Source organism: Phyllostomus hastatus, unplaced genomic scaffold, assembly GCF_019186645.2.
Source record: "Phyllostomus hastatus isolate PE091 unplaced genomic scaffold, TTU_PhHast_1.1 phas_contig_477, whole genome shotgun sequence".
Lineage (NCBI taxonomy): Eukaryota > Metazoa > Chordata > Mammalia > Chiroptera > Phyllostomidae > Phyllostomus > Phyllostomus hastatus.
In genome coordinates this window covers 1929178-1948365 of record NW_025333889.1, presented here as the reverse complement: position 1 = coordinate 1948365, position 19188 = coordinate 1929178, and the positions used below count along the sequence as shown (strand labels likewise).

The window sequence follows — 19188 nt, the reverse complement described above, 5'->3', positions numbered from 1 at the left end:
GGGGAAAGAATGTAGCGATCTTTTCCTTTTAAACGCTAAGTGAGAGGGAGGAAGGGGGCGCTCTTGCGCGCCCAGATGCGGAGGAGAGAGGGAAGGTGGGGATTGGGAGGGACGGACCGGCGGGCGAGCTGGAGCTCGGGGCTGCGCCGGAGCCGGTCTGGGCTGGACGCGCCGAGCGAAGGCGCAGCTGGGAGGAGGGGGTTCCCAGCGCCCGCCCCGCGTCCGCCCGCGCGCCCCGCCCCCTCTGCCGGGCGCGGACCCTGACTCCGCCCAGAGCCGCGGCGGCGGGACCCACCTGCCGGACTTTTCTTGGTGGGCGTGGCCTGGGCGCCCGCCAGGCGGCGGGGCTCCTGGCGCTGTGGGCTTCCCCGTCCGGGGGCGTTCAGATGCCGGGCGGGATGGAGGGTGCTGAGGGGACACGGGATCTGCGCGAGGGAACCCCGGGCTCCAAGTCCCGCTGCCCAGCTGGCGTTCCCGCTTAGTGGGTGGCTTTGGCTAACTAAGGCGCTTTTCCTAGCCTCAGTTTCCCCTTCTGTAAAGCCGGAGGAAGGAGCGTCCTCCCTGCAGAGTTGGGGCGGGAATTTAACCAGGCACCAAGCCGCGGGAGCGGTCAGGCAAGCGGGTCCCATCCACCAAGGGCAGAATCGTCCCGCGGTACCATCACACGACAAAGTCGCGCAACTCTCCAGGTGCAGGCGCGACTCACCAGGTGCGGGTGCAAGCCACCCCTCCCCTCCGCCTCCTTTCTCCCCGAAGCTGGCTTGTGACAAGGGGCGAGGGGTCCCCTCCCGCCCCAGCGCCTCCCGCGCGGGCACCGGGGTGCACGCCCCTCCTCCCGGCCCAGCACCCGGAGGTGCCTGCGCTCCCGGAGCTGGGCGGGGCGCAGCACATGTGACCCGGGCGGGCAGCACCAGGGCCTCGCCCCCCCCCGCCCCGCCCCCCCCCGCTGCCCGCCAGGCCGAGGCAGTCAGGCGCCCTGCGCCCTGCCGCCTGAGTGTGCGTGACCAGACGCCCAGCCTCCTCCAGAATCGGTAAGTGCCGGGAGCAGGGGAATGGTTGGGGCGCCGGTGGTGGCCAGGACAGGAGACTCAGGCTCAGGGGGGGTCCCTGGAGATGTGACCCCCCTCTCATAGCTCCAGGCTTGTGAGGAAATCCTGTCCCGCCCGCAGAGCCCCAAACCTCAGACTTCACCTGGCCACTCTGACCGGACTGGTCTGGGTCACCAGACGGCCCATTCTGAGGCTTTCAGTCAGGAGCCCTGTCGTGGGTCTGCGTGCAGGTGCAGACGGAGCCGAGCCGAGGCCGCTGCCCCGCAGGGGTCTCACTGGGCTGGCCGCCCAGGGCCCAAGGCTGTTGGGGTGATACTTCCTCCTGGGCTCCCTGCCCTGCAGACCTTGGGGGCCGACCCCGGAGGATGTCCTGGCCTGGGAGGAGGCTCCCCGGCCTCCGTCTGGGCACGCAGAAGCCTCAGTTTCATTGGAATCCTCTTTTGTTTGCTGCCAGGCCCCCTCCTCGCCCGCCCTGCGCGTTGTAGAGCTGTGGGGGGGGGGGTCTGCGGGCAGTGCCTGAGCCCCGCCCCCTGTGACTGCCCCCCCCCCCCGTTTGTTTCACAGGCTCCGATCACGCCCAGACCCTGAGCTGAGGGCCCCACTTCATTGTCAGGTGGGTCGGAGCCTTTATATCTTCCCTCCTTTTCATGTGGGTTTTTAATCTTATTTACACACTTCTTTCTGAGAGGTTGGGGTGGCCGTGAGGGGAGGGGAGGCCCCGGGGGCCCACTGACCGCAGAGGGCAGCCCTGCCACGGCGTGAAGGCCAGGGAGAGGCCGGAGCTGGCAGACCACGGGCCGAGGGGTGGCGGCCTTGGCACCGGGCGAGGCAGCGCCACGTGCACAGACGGGCGCCAGGGGCTGAGAAGGCACCGCCGGTGGAGTGGGTCTGGTGGGAGGACGGGATGGGGGGAGAGCAGGCTGATGGGAAAGGGGCCCCTGGTGGCCCTGGGTGGCAGTGTGGTGACGGCCCATGTGGTGGGGTCGGCCTTCCAGGTCTGACCGTGCTAGTCCTTGCGGAGCGACCGAGGAGGAAGAGTCCCCCGCCCCTCCCTACTTACAGCCCCCTCTTTAATTCTGACCCCCAGCATCTTGCGGGGTGGGAGAGGGCCGGCGGGGACGGGGGTGGGCACAGAGCCCCATCACTGGGGAGACCCAGAGCCCCTGCCCCAGGTCCCGGGGCCAGCTGGTGGTGGGAAGCCAGCTTCCGACGCACTGCCCCACCCTCGTCCTGCAGCCTCAGCTGGGGACCGTCCTCGAGGTGGGCCCTGGAGCCGAGACCTTCGTGGCAGACGCAGGACCGGAGTCCCTGTGTGACCGGGGGACCTGGCAGGGAGAATGGGCAGGCGGGGGGTTGGCTGCAGGGCGCCCACCCAGTGGTGCACCTGCGGGGGAGAATTCCGGGGGAAATGGGCTCCTCTTGCAGGGGAAGGCTGTTGGGGCTGGGGGCTGGGGGCGGGGCTCCCAGCCAGGGACCGCAGGCCCAGCTGTGGGGGGGGCCTGTGGGACAGGACGCAGGGGTGAGTGCCCAGCTGGGCGGGGCCTTTGCTCAGGAGTGCGCCCGGACCCCCGTCGGCAAGGACAGCCCCGCACACCTGGGCTCTGAGCCAGCCCGCCTGCGGCCGCCGCCAGCTGGGCCTTTGCTGACGGACTTCACCGGGCTTCCCAGTTTTATTTGCTCAGGGGGTGACCGCCACCCGCCCGTCGTCATCATTGTCCCGAGGCTCAGGGTCCGGCCCGCCCAAGACGAGGTCAGGCCCAGGGTCATGAAGGAGGAGGCCCCGCCCAGATTTCTCTTTGTTTTTTTTAAAGATTTCATCTATTTATTTTTAGAGAAAGGGGCAGGGAGGGAGATGGAGAGTGAGAGAAACATCAGTGTGTGGTTGCCTCTCACACACCCCCTACTGGGGACCTGGCCCACAACCCGGGCATGTGCCCTGACTGAGAATCGAACCAGCAACCCTTTGGTTCGCAGGCCAGCGTTCAGTCCACCGAGCCACACCAGCCAGGGCCCAGATTTCTGTTTAATTTGGCCAAAATAGGAACTCAAAGAACTTTAACAATGAAGGTGACCCGCCACCGAATTTCAGCCACCCGGGCCCAGGGTATTCCTGTCATAAAACCGTTTCCGCAGTCTCTCCCCACCCGGGGCCCCGCCGAGCCGGCCCCGCGGGTCTCCCTCACGACCCCCCAGGGTGGGGGAGGGCCGCCGTCTCAGAGATGGGCAGCGAGGTCACTGACTGAGCAGCAGTGGGCCGGCACAGAGGGGAAGCGTTGGGTTCAGGAACCTCGTGACTAGGAGTTATCTGCCCCGAGTGGGCGGGGAGTCTGCCCTCCCCACACACCCGCCCAGAGGGTGGGGGGTGCCTCAGACCTGGCCAGGCGCCCAGCAGCCCTGCGCCCTGCCCAGGCCGCCTGCCCCTGACCGCTGTGGGAGTGGGGGCCCGGTCCCGGTGAGCAAGGAAGTGGGGGCGATGGGCCGGGGATTATGGGCTGAAAGGCTGTCCCCTCCCTGAGGGCCCGTGGGGACTGTGGCGTGGTGGTGCCCGGCAGAGGGGACGGCCCTTCCAGCTGCTCCTGCGTCCCGGCCGGAGGCGAGCCTGATGGGATGCTAGCGACCTGTCCCCGGGATGCCCCCGACTTCCGGCGTATGCACGTCAAATGCTGGAGTCCAACACACTCTCACCCAGGTTAAGACTGTTTTCCCAAACACGACGGTGTGTAGACAGCTTTAAGCATCCTGTTCGTCCCCTGAGTGGGAGGGTTCGGCCACAGGAGGAGACCCGTGCTGTGAGCCGCTGCCCCCCCAACCACTGACCCAGGGACAGCCCCCGGGGGTCGCTGCCCTCCGGTCTCCCCAGCCCCGCCGCTCAGCCCGGGGCAGGGCCGGAAGGGACAGTGAGCACCTGGGCACAGCTCTCCGGGCGACATCTGACGCGTGAAGTGGACGCAGCCTGGTCTTGGCGGGGCAGGTGGGGGGGTGTGTTCCGAAACACATGTTCCCTCGTCACCAGTTTTACTAAACTGAGCGCTGGGGACGTGTCCCTCTCCGTAAGCCCAGGGCCACCGTGGGCGCGTGCAAGCTGGTGCTGGTCCAGGACAACACCACGGTTCCCCGGGGGAGGCGGGGGGCGGGGCATCTCGCTCTGGTCTCCACCCTCCCCCTCACGTCTCGGCGTGGTCCTGGCCGGGCCTCGTCCCCACGAGAGGGGAGGTCCGGCTCAGCTGATGGTCACGGTGCTTCTGTCCGCTCTGGAAATAGTTTCAATGACGGCCCTTCTTAGGATACAATTTTTTTTCAAAAATAGAAAAGAAAAAAAAAAAAACTGAATACATCCCAGTCATCCATCAAATAACTTTTTGTTCCAATTTTTTTAAACCCAGAAACTGTGTGTTCCGGGGAGCATCAAAAACCGTTTTGTTTTCACGTTTCCTCGTCCAGGGTCCAAGTTCAGCTCAAATGAGGACAGGGGAGGGTGCGAGGGGAGGGGGGGCCCCCCGGGCTCTTGGCGGGGGGGGGTGCCCTCCGGGTGCAGAGCTCACAGCCCCGTGGTGTCCAAGGTTGGGCCCAAAGTGGACGTGCTTTCCCACCGGACGGAAGGCACGAGCCAGGGAACATTCTAGTGGACGGCCACGGGACCTCTGTGGGGACCTCCGTCTCAGACGGTGCGTGAGCGCCACTCAGAAAACGTCACTTTTCCTAGTTAACCTCTGACGCGCAAAGTGGATGCATACCCCTGGAGCAGAGCCGGGCGGGGAGCCCGCCGCGGGGTCGGCTGTTCCCAGCCCTCGAGGCGCTCCCGGCGCGGGAGCCTGGGTACGCCCTGCCTTTCACGCGAAGGCTCCCCCGTGAGAGCGGGCAGATGGGACCCCCGCCGGGCATTCCTGGGAAGACAGGTTTCAGGCCCCAGTGCAGGTCTCCTGAAGTCGCCGCAGGGTGGCACGTAACCTTTGTCCCCCACACAGAGTGTTGCCCCAGAGCAGGGCTGTTCCCTGCCCCCCCCCCCGGGGGATGGGGCATTTCCGCAGGACCGCAGCTGGGGGCTCCCACCACAAAGCACGACCCTGCAGCACACGCCCCGCCCTTGCCGTCACAGACACTCCTCCCAGAAGGAAGGAGAGTGAGGGGCCTCCAGGCGTGGGCCCCAGGACGGGAAGCAGACCCCAGTAAATCCCGGGTGTAGGAACCCCACACGCAGGTTCATCCGTCTGCCCGTGTGGGGACCGTCTAACCCGGGTGCAGACAGGCACCCGGCTGACGCTGCGGTCTGCGACCCCCAGGTGGGACCCTGCCGAGGAGCGGAGATGGGGAAGAAGCTGGACCTGTCCGAGCTCACGGACGAAGAGGCCCAGCACGTCTGGGAAGTCGTGCAGCGGGACTTGGAGCTCAGGCGGAGGGAAGAGGAGAGGCTGGAGTGAGTGTGTGGGCCTCGCAGGGCAGGCGGGCGGGCGGCGCTGGGCGGGGCGCGAGGAAGCAGGGGCGGGAAACGCCCCTCCTGCCGGCCTCAGCCTCCTTTCGGTGGGAACCGGGCCACCTGACCCTCAGGTGTTCGCTGAGTGGTTTCATTTCAACTCGATCCGCCTCCCGGGGCGACATCGCCGCCTGGTGGGGGGAGGCTGGGGCCGCAGCACTGCCAGACCAGCGATACAGGGTGAGGACCTGGCCCACTTGGGAACCCCCGAATGTGGCCACCCAGGGGCTTGGGGCCGAGGCTGGCTTCTCCGACTTCCTTCCCGGTAGCGTGGGTGGCACCCTGTCCCCTCCCCACCGACGGGGCGGCCACCCCCCTGCGGCACCGACCCCCTTCCGCTGTGTGCTCCTCCCCACCGCCAGCGCTCGCTCCCACTGGGCTCCCGGTCACCCTTCCTGGGGGCCGCTGGGGACACCTGGCCGGGGTTCCAGGCAGAGCAGGGAGGGGCGGCTGCACGGGGGGCATTGGGCGGCCCCTCAGCCCTGGCCTGTCCCTGAGCCCCCGCAGGCCCCCAGCGGCGGGCCACAGGACCCGACCTCTGCCCTGCAGGGTGCGGGTTACGGACGTGGTCAGCTGTAGGCACAGCCAGCGAGCTTGCCCACGGGCTGGGTGTGGGGTGCAGAGACTGGGCAGAGTCACAGGTGACTCCGAGGTCATGGCCCGAGCAGCCGAGTGAGGGAGCTGTCCCCTCCCTTGGGAAAGGCACCGTTGGACTGGGCCGGGGGACAGCGGGGAACGGGGAGCCCCGCCTGGTGGGTTGGGGACCCGTCAGGCCTTTCGTAGGCCGGCAGGCCCCCACGCACAGAGCCAAAGCCGAGGGGCACGGCCGCGGCCGTGGGAGTTCCCACCGCGCAGGGGAAGTCTGTGGTCCTCCCCACGGAGGCCGCGGTCGCTGCACGTTCAGGGACTCGGACGCACGGACGCTCCTCCCAGCTCCGGAGGTTCTCGAGAGCCAAACCCAAGGTGGCGGTGGGACTGTGTTCCTTCTGGGGCCGCTCAGGAGAAGCCCCTTCCCCTGCCCTTCCCGCCTCTGCGAGCGCCCACCCTCCAGGCCCCGTCCCTCCCCTTCTCCAGGGCCGGCCTCCTCGGCAGAACACCCGTCACCCGCTCGCTTTCCGACCCCCGGCCCCCGGCCCCCACCCTGCCTGAGAGTCTGGGATGACATCGGGCCCACCCGGATAACCCAGGGCAGCCCCCCCATCTCCAGGCCCGTGACTCAGTCACAACCGCAAAGTCCCTCCTTTGCCAAGTGAGGTGGCGTCCTCACAGGCCTGGGCAGCTGGGACACAGAGGTTTCTGGGTGAGGGGGGCGTGGTTCCGCTGACCCCCGTGTTTAAAGCCGGGGACTCCGCCTCGGTAGGTGGTTCTGCGGGACTCCCTGTGTTTCTTGCACGTGGACGGCTCCCCCGTCGCCCCTGCCATTCACGATCCCTGACCTTTGTGGTCCTTTGGCCCCTTCACGTCACAAAGAGGGACGGGCCCAGGAGGCCTCTGTGGGCTGTTGGAAAGGGGGTCTCCCATGAGGGACCGCCTGGCGGCAGCCCCGTGCCATAAGCGACCTGGGACTCAGGCCACGCCCCCAGGCCAGCCGGTCACGGTCAGGGCCACGTCCTCATTCTGAAGTGGCTGCTGAGCCTGTCTGCTCGGAATGGGCCGGTGGGGGGTGGGGCCGGGGGGCAGGGGGTCGGCCCATCCTCTGCATCTGCTCCGACACCATGTGATGGGGGGCGGGCTTGGTAAACACCCCCCATGCCTCCCAGACGGGGAGAGGTTGTGGGGACCACAGAGTGTCGGGTGGCCCCCCGGGAACATGGGAAGCAGAGAGACAGTGATGGGGGCGTGCACCTCCCAGGGCCGGTCGGTCGGGGCTACCGAGGCCCCAAAGGCCGTCTGGTGCCTGGTGCTCGCCCTGCGAACGGGGCCCTGGCCGGAGACACGCGTGGGAAGGGAGGACCCATGCACATGGATGGGGGTTAGGGAGGCCTTTTTTCTGGTTTTCGTCACTTTGGTGCTTGTTCACGGTGCTGTTGGTTCAATGAGCAACGGATGGCAAAGCCGCCCCTGCCTGGGAAAAGCCTTTCCCCCAGAGCCCCCCTCGACCTTTCCCCCTGGCCCCCCACCCCCGTGACCCCAGCCGCCAGCGGCACAGGGTCACGCAGCCCTCGGGCACGAGGCAGGCGTGCCCAGTGCGGCTCAGATGCGTGTAGAATACAGACTCTGGCCCTGGACGCCGAGGCCGGCTCTGCAGAGCGAGTTGGCTAAAACACTGGCAGACTCTTATGAAACTGAAGACAGCTTCTGAAGTGCAGACACCCCTTCTTCCCAGTCTCTTCTCCGTGTTCCTCGAGCATTTAACCAGTTTCCACTCAGAGGATCGCCCACTCCTTGCCTGTAGCCCGTCTGGGTGTCTCCACAACCGACCACCCCGGGGACAGCTTCCCATCTGCTCCCAGTTCCCGATGACACACGCACGGTCCGCGAATCGGCGGGGACCCAGGGCCTCAGGGGACCGCTCCGTGGGTGGCCAGGACAGACCGGGCAGGGCAGGAATTCTGCGCACGAGCATCTGCAGTCTGGTGCCCCACCCGGAGAGGGGTGCCGAGGGGGCAGCCCGGCTGGACGCACCACCAAGGTCAAGGACAGAACAGGGTTCCGGGAGGAAAGCTGCGACACCAGGGAGCAAGCACGCTCGGCCTGGAGAGCGGGCCCCTGTGCTCCTGCACCCGTGGACACAGATGGGGCGGGGGGGGTCCCCCACCAGGAGCCGGCTGCCAGAAGGCAGGCGGCCTGCTGGGCCAGCGACTCACCTCCCAGAAGGCCCACTTGAAAACGTGGAAACAATCCAAGAACAAAAGAAGAGGGAGGGGTCTCTTTTGAAACTTACAAATCCAACAGAAACAAGCCTGCACCAGGGGGATTCCTCCCCTCAGCTGGGGAGGGAGCTGGGGCTGCTCTGGGGAAGGCCTGCCCCCCCACCCCCGCACCCCGCACAGTCAGATGGGCTGTCTCCCACCTCCCTGGTCGTGGCCCGAGACAAAGGAGCCCGCCCAGGCCCCTGACCTTCACAGGCACCTGCCTGACCAGACGACCCCAAGACACCAAAGCCTCTGACCCCTGGGCCAGGCCTCAGCCTCCCCCCGCCCCCCAAGGCTGTGCTGAGAACATCCAGAGACCCCCAGGGAACCCAGAGACATCTCCCTCGTGAGACTGCAGAGGAGGCCTTGGCCCTTCCCCCCGGGAGCCTCCTAACGGCATTCCAGAGACGTGCGTGTTCCTTCCGGGGGACAGGGGTGCCACCCGCAGGGGCCTCCATGGAGCCTTCCTCTGAGCTGACGGGCAGGGATTTCCCCTGGGGTCTGGTCCCCCCCACTCCCCGCCGGCAGCCTGGCACGACCCCCCTCAGGGGCAGGCCGCTCCAGGACCTGGAGGAGAAGGAAGGGGGGGCGGGGCGTCCGGCCTTTGGCTCAGTGCGAGCAGACCTGAGCCCCTCCCCACGGTTGGCGGGGGCGAGCAGGGGCCTGGGAGTGGGTGTTTACTGTGCAGGGCGTGGCGTGTTCCTGGCTCCCCGGCGGGTGCGGTGCCGGCTGCCAGCCAGCGGGGAAGTCAGAGGCGCCCTGAACAGGCTGCCAACGGCGCCGGCGTCAGCCAGCGCTTTCAGAGCGAGGTGGGCGGGGCGTGGCCAGGAGCACGTGGGCGTCGCTGTGGGTGAACTCGGAGCCTTGGGGCAGGGCCGACGTCTGTGCGAGAGAATGGGCGTCCTGGGGCCAACTGCTGCCGGGCGCGGGGCTCGGGCTGTGAGCCCGAGGGCGCGGCCACCCCCGGGTGTGGGGAGGGAGGGTGGACGGTAGAGGCTTTGCTCACAGGGGCTGCTCGGCTCGGACTGGCGCTCCGGCAGTACTGGCCTTCACTGTCCTCGGGGCCCCGGGGGACAGGTGACGAGGGGGACCCCAGGGGGAGGGGGCCCAGGTGAGGCTCCTCGGAGGCAGTGCCAGCCGCAGGTGCGAGAAACCAGCTACCGAGACCCGAGAGGCCCTGTGGGAAGGCCACCGCTGCTTTCTGCTTGCGTTCTCTCCCTTTGGGGTTCAGTTCCAGCGGACAGTGTCCGCTAGTCCGGGCGCCAGGGGGGGCTCACAGGAATCTCGAGAAAAAGCATAGCGGGGGGAGCATGCGCCCCGGTTTCAAACTGCACTACAAAGCTACAATAATCCAAACAGCATGGTACTGGCATGAACACAGACCTAGGGGTCACTGGGGTAGAACAGAGAGCCCAGAGACAAATCCTCACATGCACAGGGTCAATGACCCTGTGGCCGAGGAGGCAGGGATATACAACGGAGAAAGGACACTCTCTTCCACAAGGGGTGTTGGGAAAACTGAACAGGTACATGGGGAGGGGGTGGGAAAGGAAACCAGACCACCCCCTTGCGCCACATACAAGAATAAACTCAGGATGGCTACAGACTTCAGTGTAAGACCTGGGACCATAACACTCCCGGAAGAAAATGCAGGAGGTCAGTTCTCCGATGTTGGTCTAAGTCATATCTTTCTGGGTGTGCCTCCTGGGGCAAGGGGAAGAAAAGAAAAAAAAATAAACAAAAGAGACGGTGTCAGGCTCAAAAAGGTTTGCACAGCAAAGGGCAACATCGACATTACAAGAATATACACGAGTGGGAGAAGATATTGGCCAATGACATATCTGCTAAGGGGTTAACATCTAAAATATATGAAGAACTCATACAACTTGTTGCCAAATTAAAAAAAAATAATAATCCAGTTAGAGAATGGGCAGAGGACCTGAATGGAAAGCTCTCCGCAGAGGACACACAGATGGCCAGTGGACACAAGGAAGGATGCTGAACATCCCCAACCACCAGAGAGATGCAAATTAAAACCACGACGAGATGCCGCCTCACACCTGTCTGAGTGGCCACCACCAACGAACCAACCAACAGCCAGTGCTGGCGAGGACGCGGAGGAAGGGGACCCTCGGCGCTGGGGGTGGGGATGCAGACCAGTGCGGCCACGGTGGGAAGCCACGTGGAGTTTCCTCAGAAACACAGTGGCCATGCAGCCCAGCAGTAACTCTTCCAGGTGTTTGCTGGAGAGAACAAAAGCGCCCGCTGAGACAGGTCTGGGCGCCCCCTACAGGTTCGTGCGTGCACTGCGGCCACGGTGGGAGCAGCCGGGCATCTGCGGGCAGTCTGGCGGACCAGGACACTGCGCTGTGTCCGGTCGACGGGACACCCCGCACCAGGAAAAGAATGACCTCTCACTGCTTACAGTAGTTCGGATGGGCCTAGAGGGTGTTGTGCCAAGTGGAACAAGAGAAAGACAAGTTCCATATGATGTCACTTACATGAAGAATGTTCAATACAAACAAAGCGAATGAATAAGCCAAACAAAGCAGATGCTGATGGCTGCCGGTGGGGAGGGCGGTGGGGGCGGGGGGAAGAAAAACTAGTCAATAAAAAAATGAACTGTAACAGCCCCTCCCCCCCAACACCTCGTTCAGTCCTCTGGCCGCCCCCGGCTGTGGCTCCCGTGCTGTCCCCGGGGACCCACGAGGAGGGACGAGGCCGGAAGACCACCTGGCAGGCAGTCCCTGGCGCGGGAACTCGGGGGCGGGCGGCCGGCCCGGGGCTGTTTTGTGTCATTCCTCAAGACGTGCCCCACATTCACTCACGTTACTCGGGTGTCAGAAAGGCTGTAAGCTCAGACATGGCAGTCACACATCCTTGGCTTTTAGGGTCACATAATCACAGAGGCGCACCAGAGTAAGCTTTCCCGAAAGGACCCTCCGATCCGGAGACCCGGCTCCGGGACGCCCTCCTTCAAGGAGTCTTGAAGGAGAGCTCCGAGGTGGCCCGCCAGCCCAGGGCAGATGCCGGGGCCCGACCTCCTCCCCTGCCCCCCGGGAGTCCCCTCGCTCACTCCCCCTGCCTTATGGGGTGGCCTCTACGCTGTGTCCCAGTGGCACTGCCGGGCTTCCCTCAGGCCAGAGAGTGACAGCGCAGAGCCGCAGCCGGGGACCCGCGCCCCCGGGCGAGGACGGCGGCCGCCCTGAGCAGACGCCCCGCGCCCGCCCCGGCCCACAAGTCAAACAGCAGGCCCGGGCCCGCCCGACAACGCAAACAGCGGGGGATGGGCCGTCGCGATGTCCACAAACAGAGCCGGCTCCGGAGACACTCTGCAAAACGGCGCCCAGCACGAGCCCCGGGTCACGTGCGGCTTGCCTCAAAACATCAGAATACTGAATTTAAAAGTATTAAAAAATAAGAATTAAAAAAGAAGAAAAATGAGAATAATCACACGACAACGACAGCAGGGAGGAGTCGGAAGTCACCCCCAGGCGGCCCGTGGCGCCCGGACAGGACGCCGGGAGCAGACGCGGCTGGGACAGGCGGCCAGCTGCCCGCAGGGCCCGCTGGGTCCAAGGTCGCCCAGCAGAAGGGGGCGGCCTCTCTCGGCCCCTCGCGCCCCACCCCCACTCTTTCCTCCTTGTCACTTTCGTCCTCGTGCGGTCACTGGCTTCAGAGGACCTCGGAGAACGTGGTCGGCGAGTTTCTGTCCCCCCGGGAGTCCTGGTGTTTATTCAGCCGACCGGACTGCGGGTCCCCACGACCGCCCTCCAGCGGCCTGATGTCGGGTGTGTCTCCTTCGGCGCCGACCTCGGACAGAGTCAGCGTGGTCGCCCGACTTCTGTCGACGCGTCACCCCCCTCGGTGACTCGGGGGTCTCCCGGCGCGGCAGCCCCTCCCCGGTCGGACCCGACCCTCGTGTCCGGGCCTCTGGAGGGCGGGCGCACCTTCAGACTGTTCTCAGGAGCAGCCGGGCTGCGGATTTTAATTTGGGAATCTCTCGGCGGGGCGGTGGGGGGGAGGGCAGCCTCACTTCCCTTCTCCTCAGGGTCCTGGCAGAATAATGAGCCCCCCAAACGCCCACGTCCGGACCCCCAAACCCGTGAAAGTGTCAGGTTGCGTGGCAAAGGGGAGTGAGGTTTGCAGTCGCCATTAAGGCCACCACGCAGCAGGCCTGGACGTGGGGAGGTGGCCCTGGGGAACCCAGGTGGCCCGATGCCACCACAGGGGCCCGATGAGTGGGAGGAAGTGGGGGGGGGAGCACAGGACAGCCAGAGAGTCCCCGGAGCAGGACTCAGCCCCCGGGGCCAGCGCACGCGCACAGGTCACACAGGTGCCCCCGGAAGCCAGAGGCCCCAGGAAGGATGGCCATCCTACCCACCCTTCATTCCCAGCCCAGTGACACCCGGGCCGGACTGCTGACCTCCAGGACTGGGGGCTATAAGCCAGGGCTGCTTTAAGCCCTGGGTGGGCAGCCTCGCTGGGCTCCTGCCGGCCCGAACCCACTGCGTCTGGTAGCCCAGCCGGCGGCCGCCTGCCCCGAGGGGGCGTCGCCTACAGTGACCTGAGGTCCGCCCCTCTCTCTCCCAGCTGGGACAGCGCTCGCTCCTGGGCCTGGCCGAGCCGCAGGGGCAGCGCACTCAGAAGACAAGGGTGCCCGGTGCCCGTCCAGTGTCGTCACTGAAAGTGCGTACGTTTGATCTCCTCTCGGCCGAAACGCGGCGCCCGGCAGGCGCTCTCCGGGGCGGAACGAAGGCGATGTGCTTGCTCTCTGGGGACAGTTCTCCCGAGAGTCCGAGCTGGCCCGCTCCCCCGAAGCCGTGCGGCTGGACACCGGGTGGTCCGGGACCGGGGTCCCCCTGCGACGCTGGGTGCCGGGCGACTCCTGCCTGGGCCCTCCGAGCCGAGCCGTCCCAGCCCTGCTCTGGGGGGGCCACAGCGGGGCGTCCGCTCACTCACTCCCCCGCTGGGAGGCCCCGAACCCCTCGTAGAGGAAGTGCCGCCTGGCTTTGGCCTCTGGACTCCGCGACCGCTGCCGGGAGGGGACAGTGACCGGTTGGCTTTCTCAGCAGGGCGCCACCCTGCCGTCCACCTCCTGGGCGTTGTCCTCAGCTCGGGGCTGTTGACTCGGGTCAGGGTGGCAGAGGGGATGTGACCGGCCAGGGTCCCACGGAAAAAACAGCGTCGGCCCCGCGCAGAGTCTCAGTGGCCCTTCCTGCTGCGTCCTCTGTGGCGTGTGCTCCGCCCGCTGGTCGGCCACGTGCTGCTCTCTCCTCTCTGACTGTCTCTCAAACACTCCCACTGGGGACAGAAGGTTCCAGAGACCCACCGGCCTGACCCCTGCTGGGCTCCCCGGGGGCCCCCAAGCCCACCCCGTCCGAGGCAGATTAGATACCGGACGCCAGCGACCACGGGCCCACGCTCGCCCCGCTGGACGGGACCCCGGTGCTGGTCGCCCCGCTTGCAGCCCTGCGTCGGAACAGCTCAGGGCTCCGGGCAGGGCCGGAGGGGCCGGAGGGGCCCGGGACCGCTGACCGTCCCCTCTGTCCCACTGAGCTGCACCGGGTCGTGCGGGCAGCGGTGGGCGGTGCCCCAGCCTGTGATTCGGAATTCGTGTGGCTCTGGCTCCCGTTGCCGGTGAGCAAAAGTCATGCGCGTACATCCCAGAAACACGGGCCGCTGCGAACGGTCACGGAAGGGTGAGCACGCCGCGTCACTTCTAATGAAAATACGGCACCCCAGTTCCAAGGCCCCCGAACCCACGTGTCGGGACATGAGGGAGTTTTGCGGGTGCTCCCACCTGTACAGCTGTTGCAGAAACGAGGCGTCCAACTGTCCCCCATTTCCCGTGCTTCCCCGAGGGAGCTGAAGGGCAGGATCAAGAAGGGCAGCCCCCAGAGGGAGCTGGCGTCCGACGCGGCCCGCCTGAGCGAGACCCGCTGTGCCCACTGCCTGCAGCCCTACCGGCTCCTCGCCGCCCCCAGGAGGCAGTGCCTGGACTGCCGCCTCTTCGCCTGCCCCGGCTGCAGCCACGCCCGCCCGGGGGAGGGCTGGCTCTGCCACCCCTGCCACCTGGCCAGGTGAGCCGGGAGCTCCAGGGGCCCCGCTGGGTTGGGGGCCTGGCTCGCCCCTCCGGGGGGGGGGGCAGGCTGAAGGAGGGGTGGGCCCATGTGTGGCCGAGGCCGAGCCTCGGGCCTGAGCTCCGTCCCCCCGCAGGGTCCTGGAGCGGGGCTCCCTGGAGTGGTTCTACGGGCACGTGCGGGCCCGCTTCAAGCGGTTCGGGAGCGCCAAGGTGGTCCGGTCCCTGAGCGCGCGGCTGCCGGGTGCAGGTGAGGAGTGGGCGGAGGGCCGGCGGGGGTTGGCGGGGGCCGGGGGCCAGGGGGTGGGGGCGGCCTCTGTTCCCAGGCTTTCACACTGTGTCGGGACCAAGCAGGTGTCTCTGGAATGTGGGTGTGAGTGCCTGTCCATCGGCCCCTGTTTCTGGGGTTCGTGAAGAGGTTGGCAGCCTGCCTGCCATGTGGGGTGCAGACGTTTGCACCCCTGGCCCGGCCCGACCCAGCCCCCTGGGAAGCCCTGCGTGCTGGCTGCCCCCCCATCTCTGAGGCAGCATGTGTCGGAGTGTCATAGCGCGCGGAGACCTCTCAGACCAGGCTCCCTAGCTCAGCGGCTGATGGGACAACCGGACCCCAGACTTGTGTCCGGGGTCCCCAGGTCCTTCCTCCCTGGGCGGTGGGTTTGGGGTGACACGGAGAAGTCCCCCAAGCCAGGACGTTTGTAAGAGTAACAAGTGTCCCCCTGGGAGCCGCGCTGGGAGAACAGAGGGCTGGGTGCCCCCCAGGGACTCGGGGAGGGGCCGTCACCCAGTTCTCGGGGGGCTCCCGCCCCTGCCTCCCCCAGGCTGCTTCTCCGAGGCTGACGCCGTTGTCTCGGCTGGAGCCCAGAGACACGTCCTCTCCCCCGCCCGCCCAGCCGGCCAGGAGCCAGCTGCAGGGTCTTCCTGCGGCAGAAGGAACGTGGCCCGGCCCCCTCTGCGGGGCTCAGGGGTGGGAACCGCAGTTAGCACTGGGAGAGCCGCACCCCAAAGCACCTGAGAATCTCACCCCCCACGTCAGCTGCTCACGGCGGGAAACCACACGCCATAGCAGAGCCCCGAGGACCCGCTAGGGGCCTGGGTGGGTCCAGGAACCTGTGTCATGTACAGGTCCCAGGGCTCTGGTCCGGAGCTCAGTTAGCCCACTCGGCAGGGAGCCTGCCCATGTCAAAGCTGCCACCACCGAGAGCCAGCAGGTGGCGCTGTGGGGCAGCCGGCCCCCGTGTCCCAGCCGGGGCCAGGACGCAGGGGCCCCAGGGAGGCAGGCCCCAGGCCCGGGGAGGGGCACCCAGGGGCTGGCTGTGCTCTCCCTGCGGGCGCCCACAAACACACTGCATGGGGAGGGCTGCAGGGAAGAGGCACTACAGCTGGGGAAATCGTGCCGCTAAGAATATTCAAACAAAGAAATGATGCAAGTTAGTGTTTTGAAACCCAGCCCAGCCAGGACCTGCAACAGACTAATGACTGAGCACAGCTGTCAGGGGCAGGGGGCAGGGCACCCAGGGTCTTGGGGTGCCCCTTCAGACTGGGGGGTGCGTTTTCCCGACGGCCCCACCACGGGACAGGCGGGCGCTGTGGGAAGAGCGTCTGGGGTGCGAGGAGAGACCCCTCCCTCCGGTCTGGGGGCTCACCGGCCCCCCAGGGGGTCTGTCCTCCCCAGCGCCTCTTCCTCAGCTGCAGGTTCATCCGACCGCGTGCAGAGCTCGCCCAGCACTCCCAGTAAGTCCTTCTTGCTCAGACACTTGTGTCTTCACGTCCACCTCCCTGCCCAGAAGTCTCTGCCCCGGCTGGTGTGGCTCAGTGGACCGAGTGCCAGACTGTGAACCGAGAGGTCACCGGTTCAATTCCCAGTCAGGGCACATGCCTGGGTTGTGGGCCAGGTCCCCAGCAGGGGGCGTGTGAGAGGCAGCCACACACTGGTGTTTCTCTCCCTCTCTTTCTCCCTCCCTTCCCCTCTATTTAAACATAAGTAAACACTTTTTAGAAAGAAAGAAAGAAAGAAAGAAAGAAAGAAAGAAAGAAAGAAAGAAAGAAAGAAAGAAGGAAAGAAAGGAAGGAAGGAAGGAAGGAAGGAATCTCTGTGATGTCAAGAGCATGGGAAATCCTTTGGTTTTCTCTAGTCATGACTGGATCCGCAGAGAGGGGCTGCTATGGCTCCAAGCCTCGCCCCAGGTGCAGAGGGGGACATAAGGAGCTGATGACAAGGGGACTCGGAGATCCTGCTCCCACTCAGTGGTGGGGGCAGGGACCCCACCCAAGGCCACACACACCCCGGGCCTCTGAGACCCAGGTCCGCACCCCCTCAGCACAGACAGAGTCCGCTTCTCGAAGCCTCTGTCTGGCTGTTGGATGTGAGTTTCCTCAAGGCCGTCCCCGTCCAGAGAGAATAAAAATAAGCACCAGGCCTGTGCTCTGAGGACGGGGCGCCCCCGGCTGGCCAGTGCCCGTGTCTGGCGGCCGTGGGGGGGGGAGGGCAGAGAAAGGAGGGGAGAGCGCCCTGGGGCTGAGCCTCAGCCCCGCCTCACTGTGCCCGGGGCCGGGCTGGGGAGCAGGGGAACGAGCCCGTGGGGGAGGCGGGTTCTCCAGGGAAACGGGACTTGGCTCCGGGCCACCTGCCCCCACCGCCACCCCAGGGTCTTCAGATGGTGTAAAGGGGTCGGAGAAGGTGGGGCAAACCCCCCAGCCAGGGGTGACCGGCGGTCACATCGCTGCAGAGCACGGGTTTCCTGCTGTGACTAGGACCGGATTTAGCGGATGCCGGGGAGGTCTTTGCACGGCCTCGTCTGGGTGTTTTGTGACGGACGAATGGTGGGCAGGACGGTGAGGGGATGGAAGGGTGGACTGGGGGAAGGGGCGGATGGACAGACAACGGGGTTGCCTCCAGCCTCTCTCTCCCCGGACGGGTGTGTGCTGCAGGCGGGCCTGAGCCAGGCCCCGGAGACAGAAGCGGGGACAGTGAGCAGAGGGACACGGACGGAGAGCTGGACCCAGCGGCCCAGGCCCCGCCCCTCAGCAGCAAAGTGAGTCTTCCCCGGCCACCCCCACGACCGCCCCAGCTGCCAACCTGGGGTTCTGGCTTCCTGGCGATCTCGGTCCTCGCCTTGAGTCCGCTGTGGTGTGAGCCCTAGGGCATCACCTCCCTCAGCCCTGCCGGACAGTCTCCGAGGTCACCAAGCAGGAGGGTGCGGTCAGCACACGGTCACCGCGAGGACCCCAGAGCCAGCTGTGGGGCGGGCCGCTGCCTGCCGGGAAAGCTGCCTGGACCTCCCGACCTGCGCCCACCCCCAGCCCCCAGCAGAGGGCGCTCCGTCCCTCCCGCTGGGGCCGCCTGTGCGTCTGGAGCGAAGCGAACCCCTCGGGTCTCCTCTGGGAGCCTTTCTGCTTTTCCTAGGACCCAGCGTGAGCCTTGTTTTCACTGGTGTTTGTTTCTGTTATTTTTACATTTATTTGGGGGGACAAAGATAAGCAAAGCAGCCCCCAGGGGTTCGGGGAGGGATGCCGGTCCGACGGGGGGCAGGTTGGAGGGCAGGGGTGGCGCCGGTGACGGTGCGTGGACCCGGAGCCGTGTGGAGAGTGACAGGTCTGCCCGCCGCTCCGCGGGTGGGGACGCAGGCACCCGTGTGTGACAACTGTGGGTCCGCGCCCCACTCCCCAGGCTTCCAGGGCGCCCTGCAGTGTCCGCTCTCCCCCCACCCGTCCGCAGGAGGAGAACCGCCACCTCGGGGCGGGGGCCAGAACCGGCCTCCGCTCCTGCATCTGAGGCCCAGGGAGCTCCCCCCCCCCACCCACCACCTCTGCCTCCCCAGGGGGCGCCCCTCCTCTGCCTGAAACCCCCGGGTGGGCAGCACCTCGCAGCCCGCAGAAGCTGGCCTGCCCCCCACGGCTGGCTGCAGCCTCCCGGGGCCTGGTCCTCGGCCCGGCCCGTCTGAGCGGCCGTGTGTCGGTCCATCGTGGACTTCTGCTTCTCCAGCAGCGGGGTGCTGCACGCACACACCTGGAGGGGTGGGACGGGGCGGGGGGATCGGCCCCGAGCTCTGTTTGTTCCCAGCACCCACCCTGCAGCCCAGGGGCGAGGGGCGTCTGGCCCTCCCCCTCTCCTGACCCCGCCTCCCCTCCTGCCCAGCCGGTGCCCTCCAGGGGGAAGCGCCTCCTCCCCATTCACAGCCGGGACTTCGAGGCCGACTCCGACGACTCCGCTGGGCCGGGCAGCCGCCCCCCAAGCCCGTCCTCGGCCCCAGAGCCCCCGGACGGCCTGCAGGTCGGTGGGCGCTTGTCTCCGCTCCCGCCCTACCCTGGGGTGGCCTGAGCCACAGGTGGGGGCGAGGTCCAGGAACGTCACACCCTCCCAGGACCCGAGTCCCCAGGGAGGCTGAGCTGGTGGTGTGGGCCTGTGGGGTGCAGGGCAGGGAGTCGGGGGCCTGGGGTGTTCAGTGGGCGCTTGTCCCGGAAAGAAGGCAGAGCCGGTGACTCACCAGGGCCTCCTTTCCTGGGGGACGATGACCCAATGGAGGGGGCCCTGTGCCAGCCCCAGGAAGGGCGGAGGAGGGGGGTGGGGCTGCAGCCAAAGGGCACCTCGCCCCCCACTCTGCCCCCCTGGCCTTCAGGGATTATGAAGATGTGCCCAGAACAATGCACCTCCCCCCAAAATAACTCCCCACCCCCTCTCCTCAGAGCTCCGGTCTCTGGGGGGACTAAGCCGCCAGGCTGCCGGAAGTGTCT

General features: G+C 66.6%; 1 protein-coding gene across 7 annotated transcripts in view; it reads left to right on the top strand.

Annotated features, from left to right (window-relative positions):
• Nucleotides 1–917: 917 nt before the first annotated feature.
• MLPH (melanophilin) overlaps nt 918–19188 on the top strand; it is a 31199-nt gene continuing 12928 nt past the window's right edge. Inside the window, exons 1-8 of one of the 7 annotated variants that reach the window (XM_045845620.1) lie at nt 921–1031; nt 1614–1662; nt 5330–5463; nt 14240–14458; nt 14595–14707; nt 16150–16188; nt 17386–17489; nt 18593–18727. In XM_045845620.1, coding sequence (XP_045701576.1) covers nt 5354–5463; nt 14240–14458; nt 14595–14707; nt 16150–16188; nt 17386–17489; nt 18593–18727 — 720 coding nt within the window. In that variant the 5' untranslated portion in view covers nt 921–1031; nt 1614–1662; nt 5330–5353. Of the gene's footprint in view, nt 1032–1613; nt 1663–4752; nt 4866–5329; nt 5464–14239; nt 14459–14594; nt 14708–16149; nt 16189–17385; nt 17490–18592; nt 18728–19188 lie in introns of those variants that run through there. The other 6 variants (XM_045845622.1, XM_045845623.1, XM_045845621.1 and 3 more) reach the window with 6 other exon arrangements.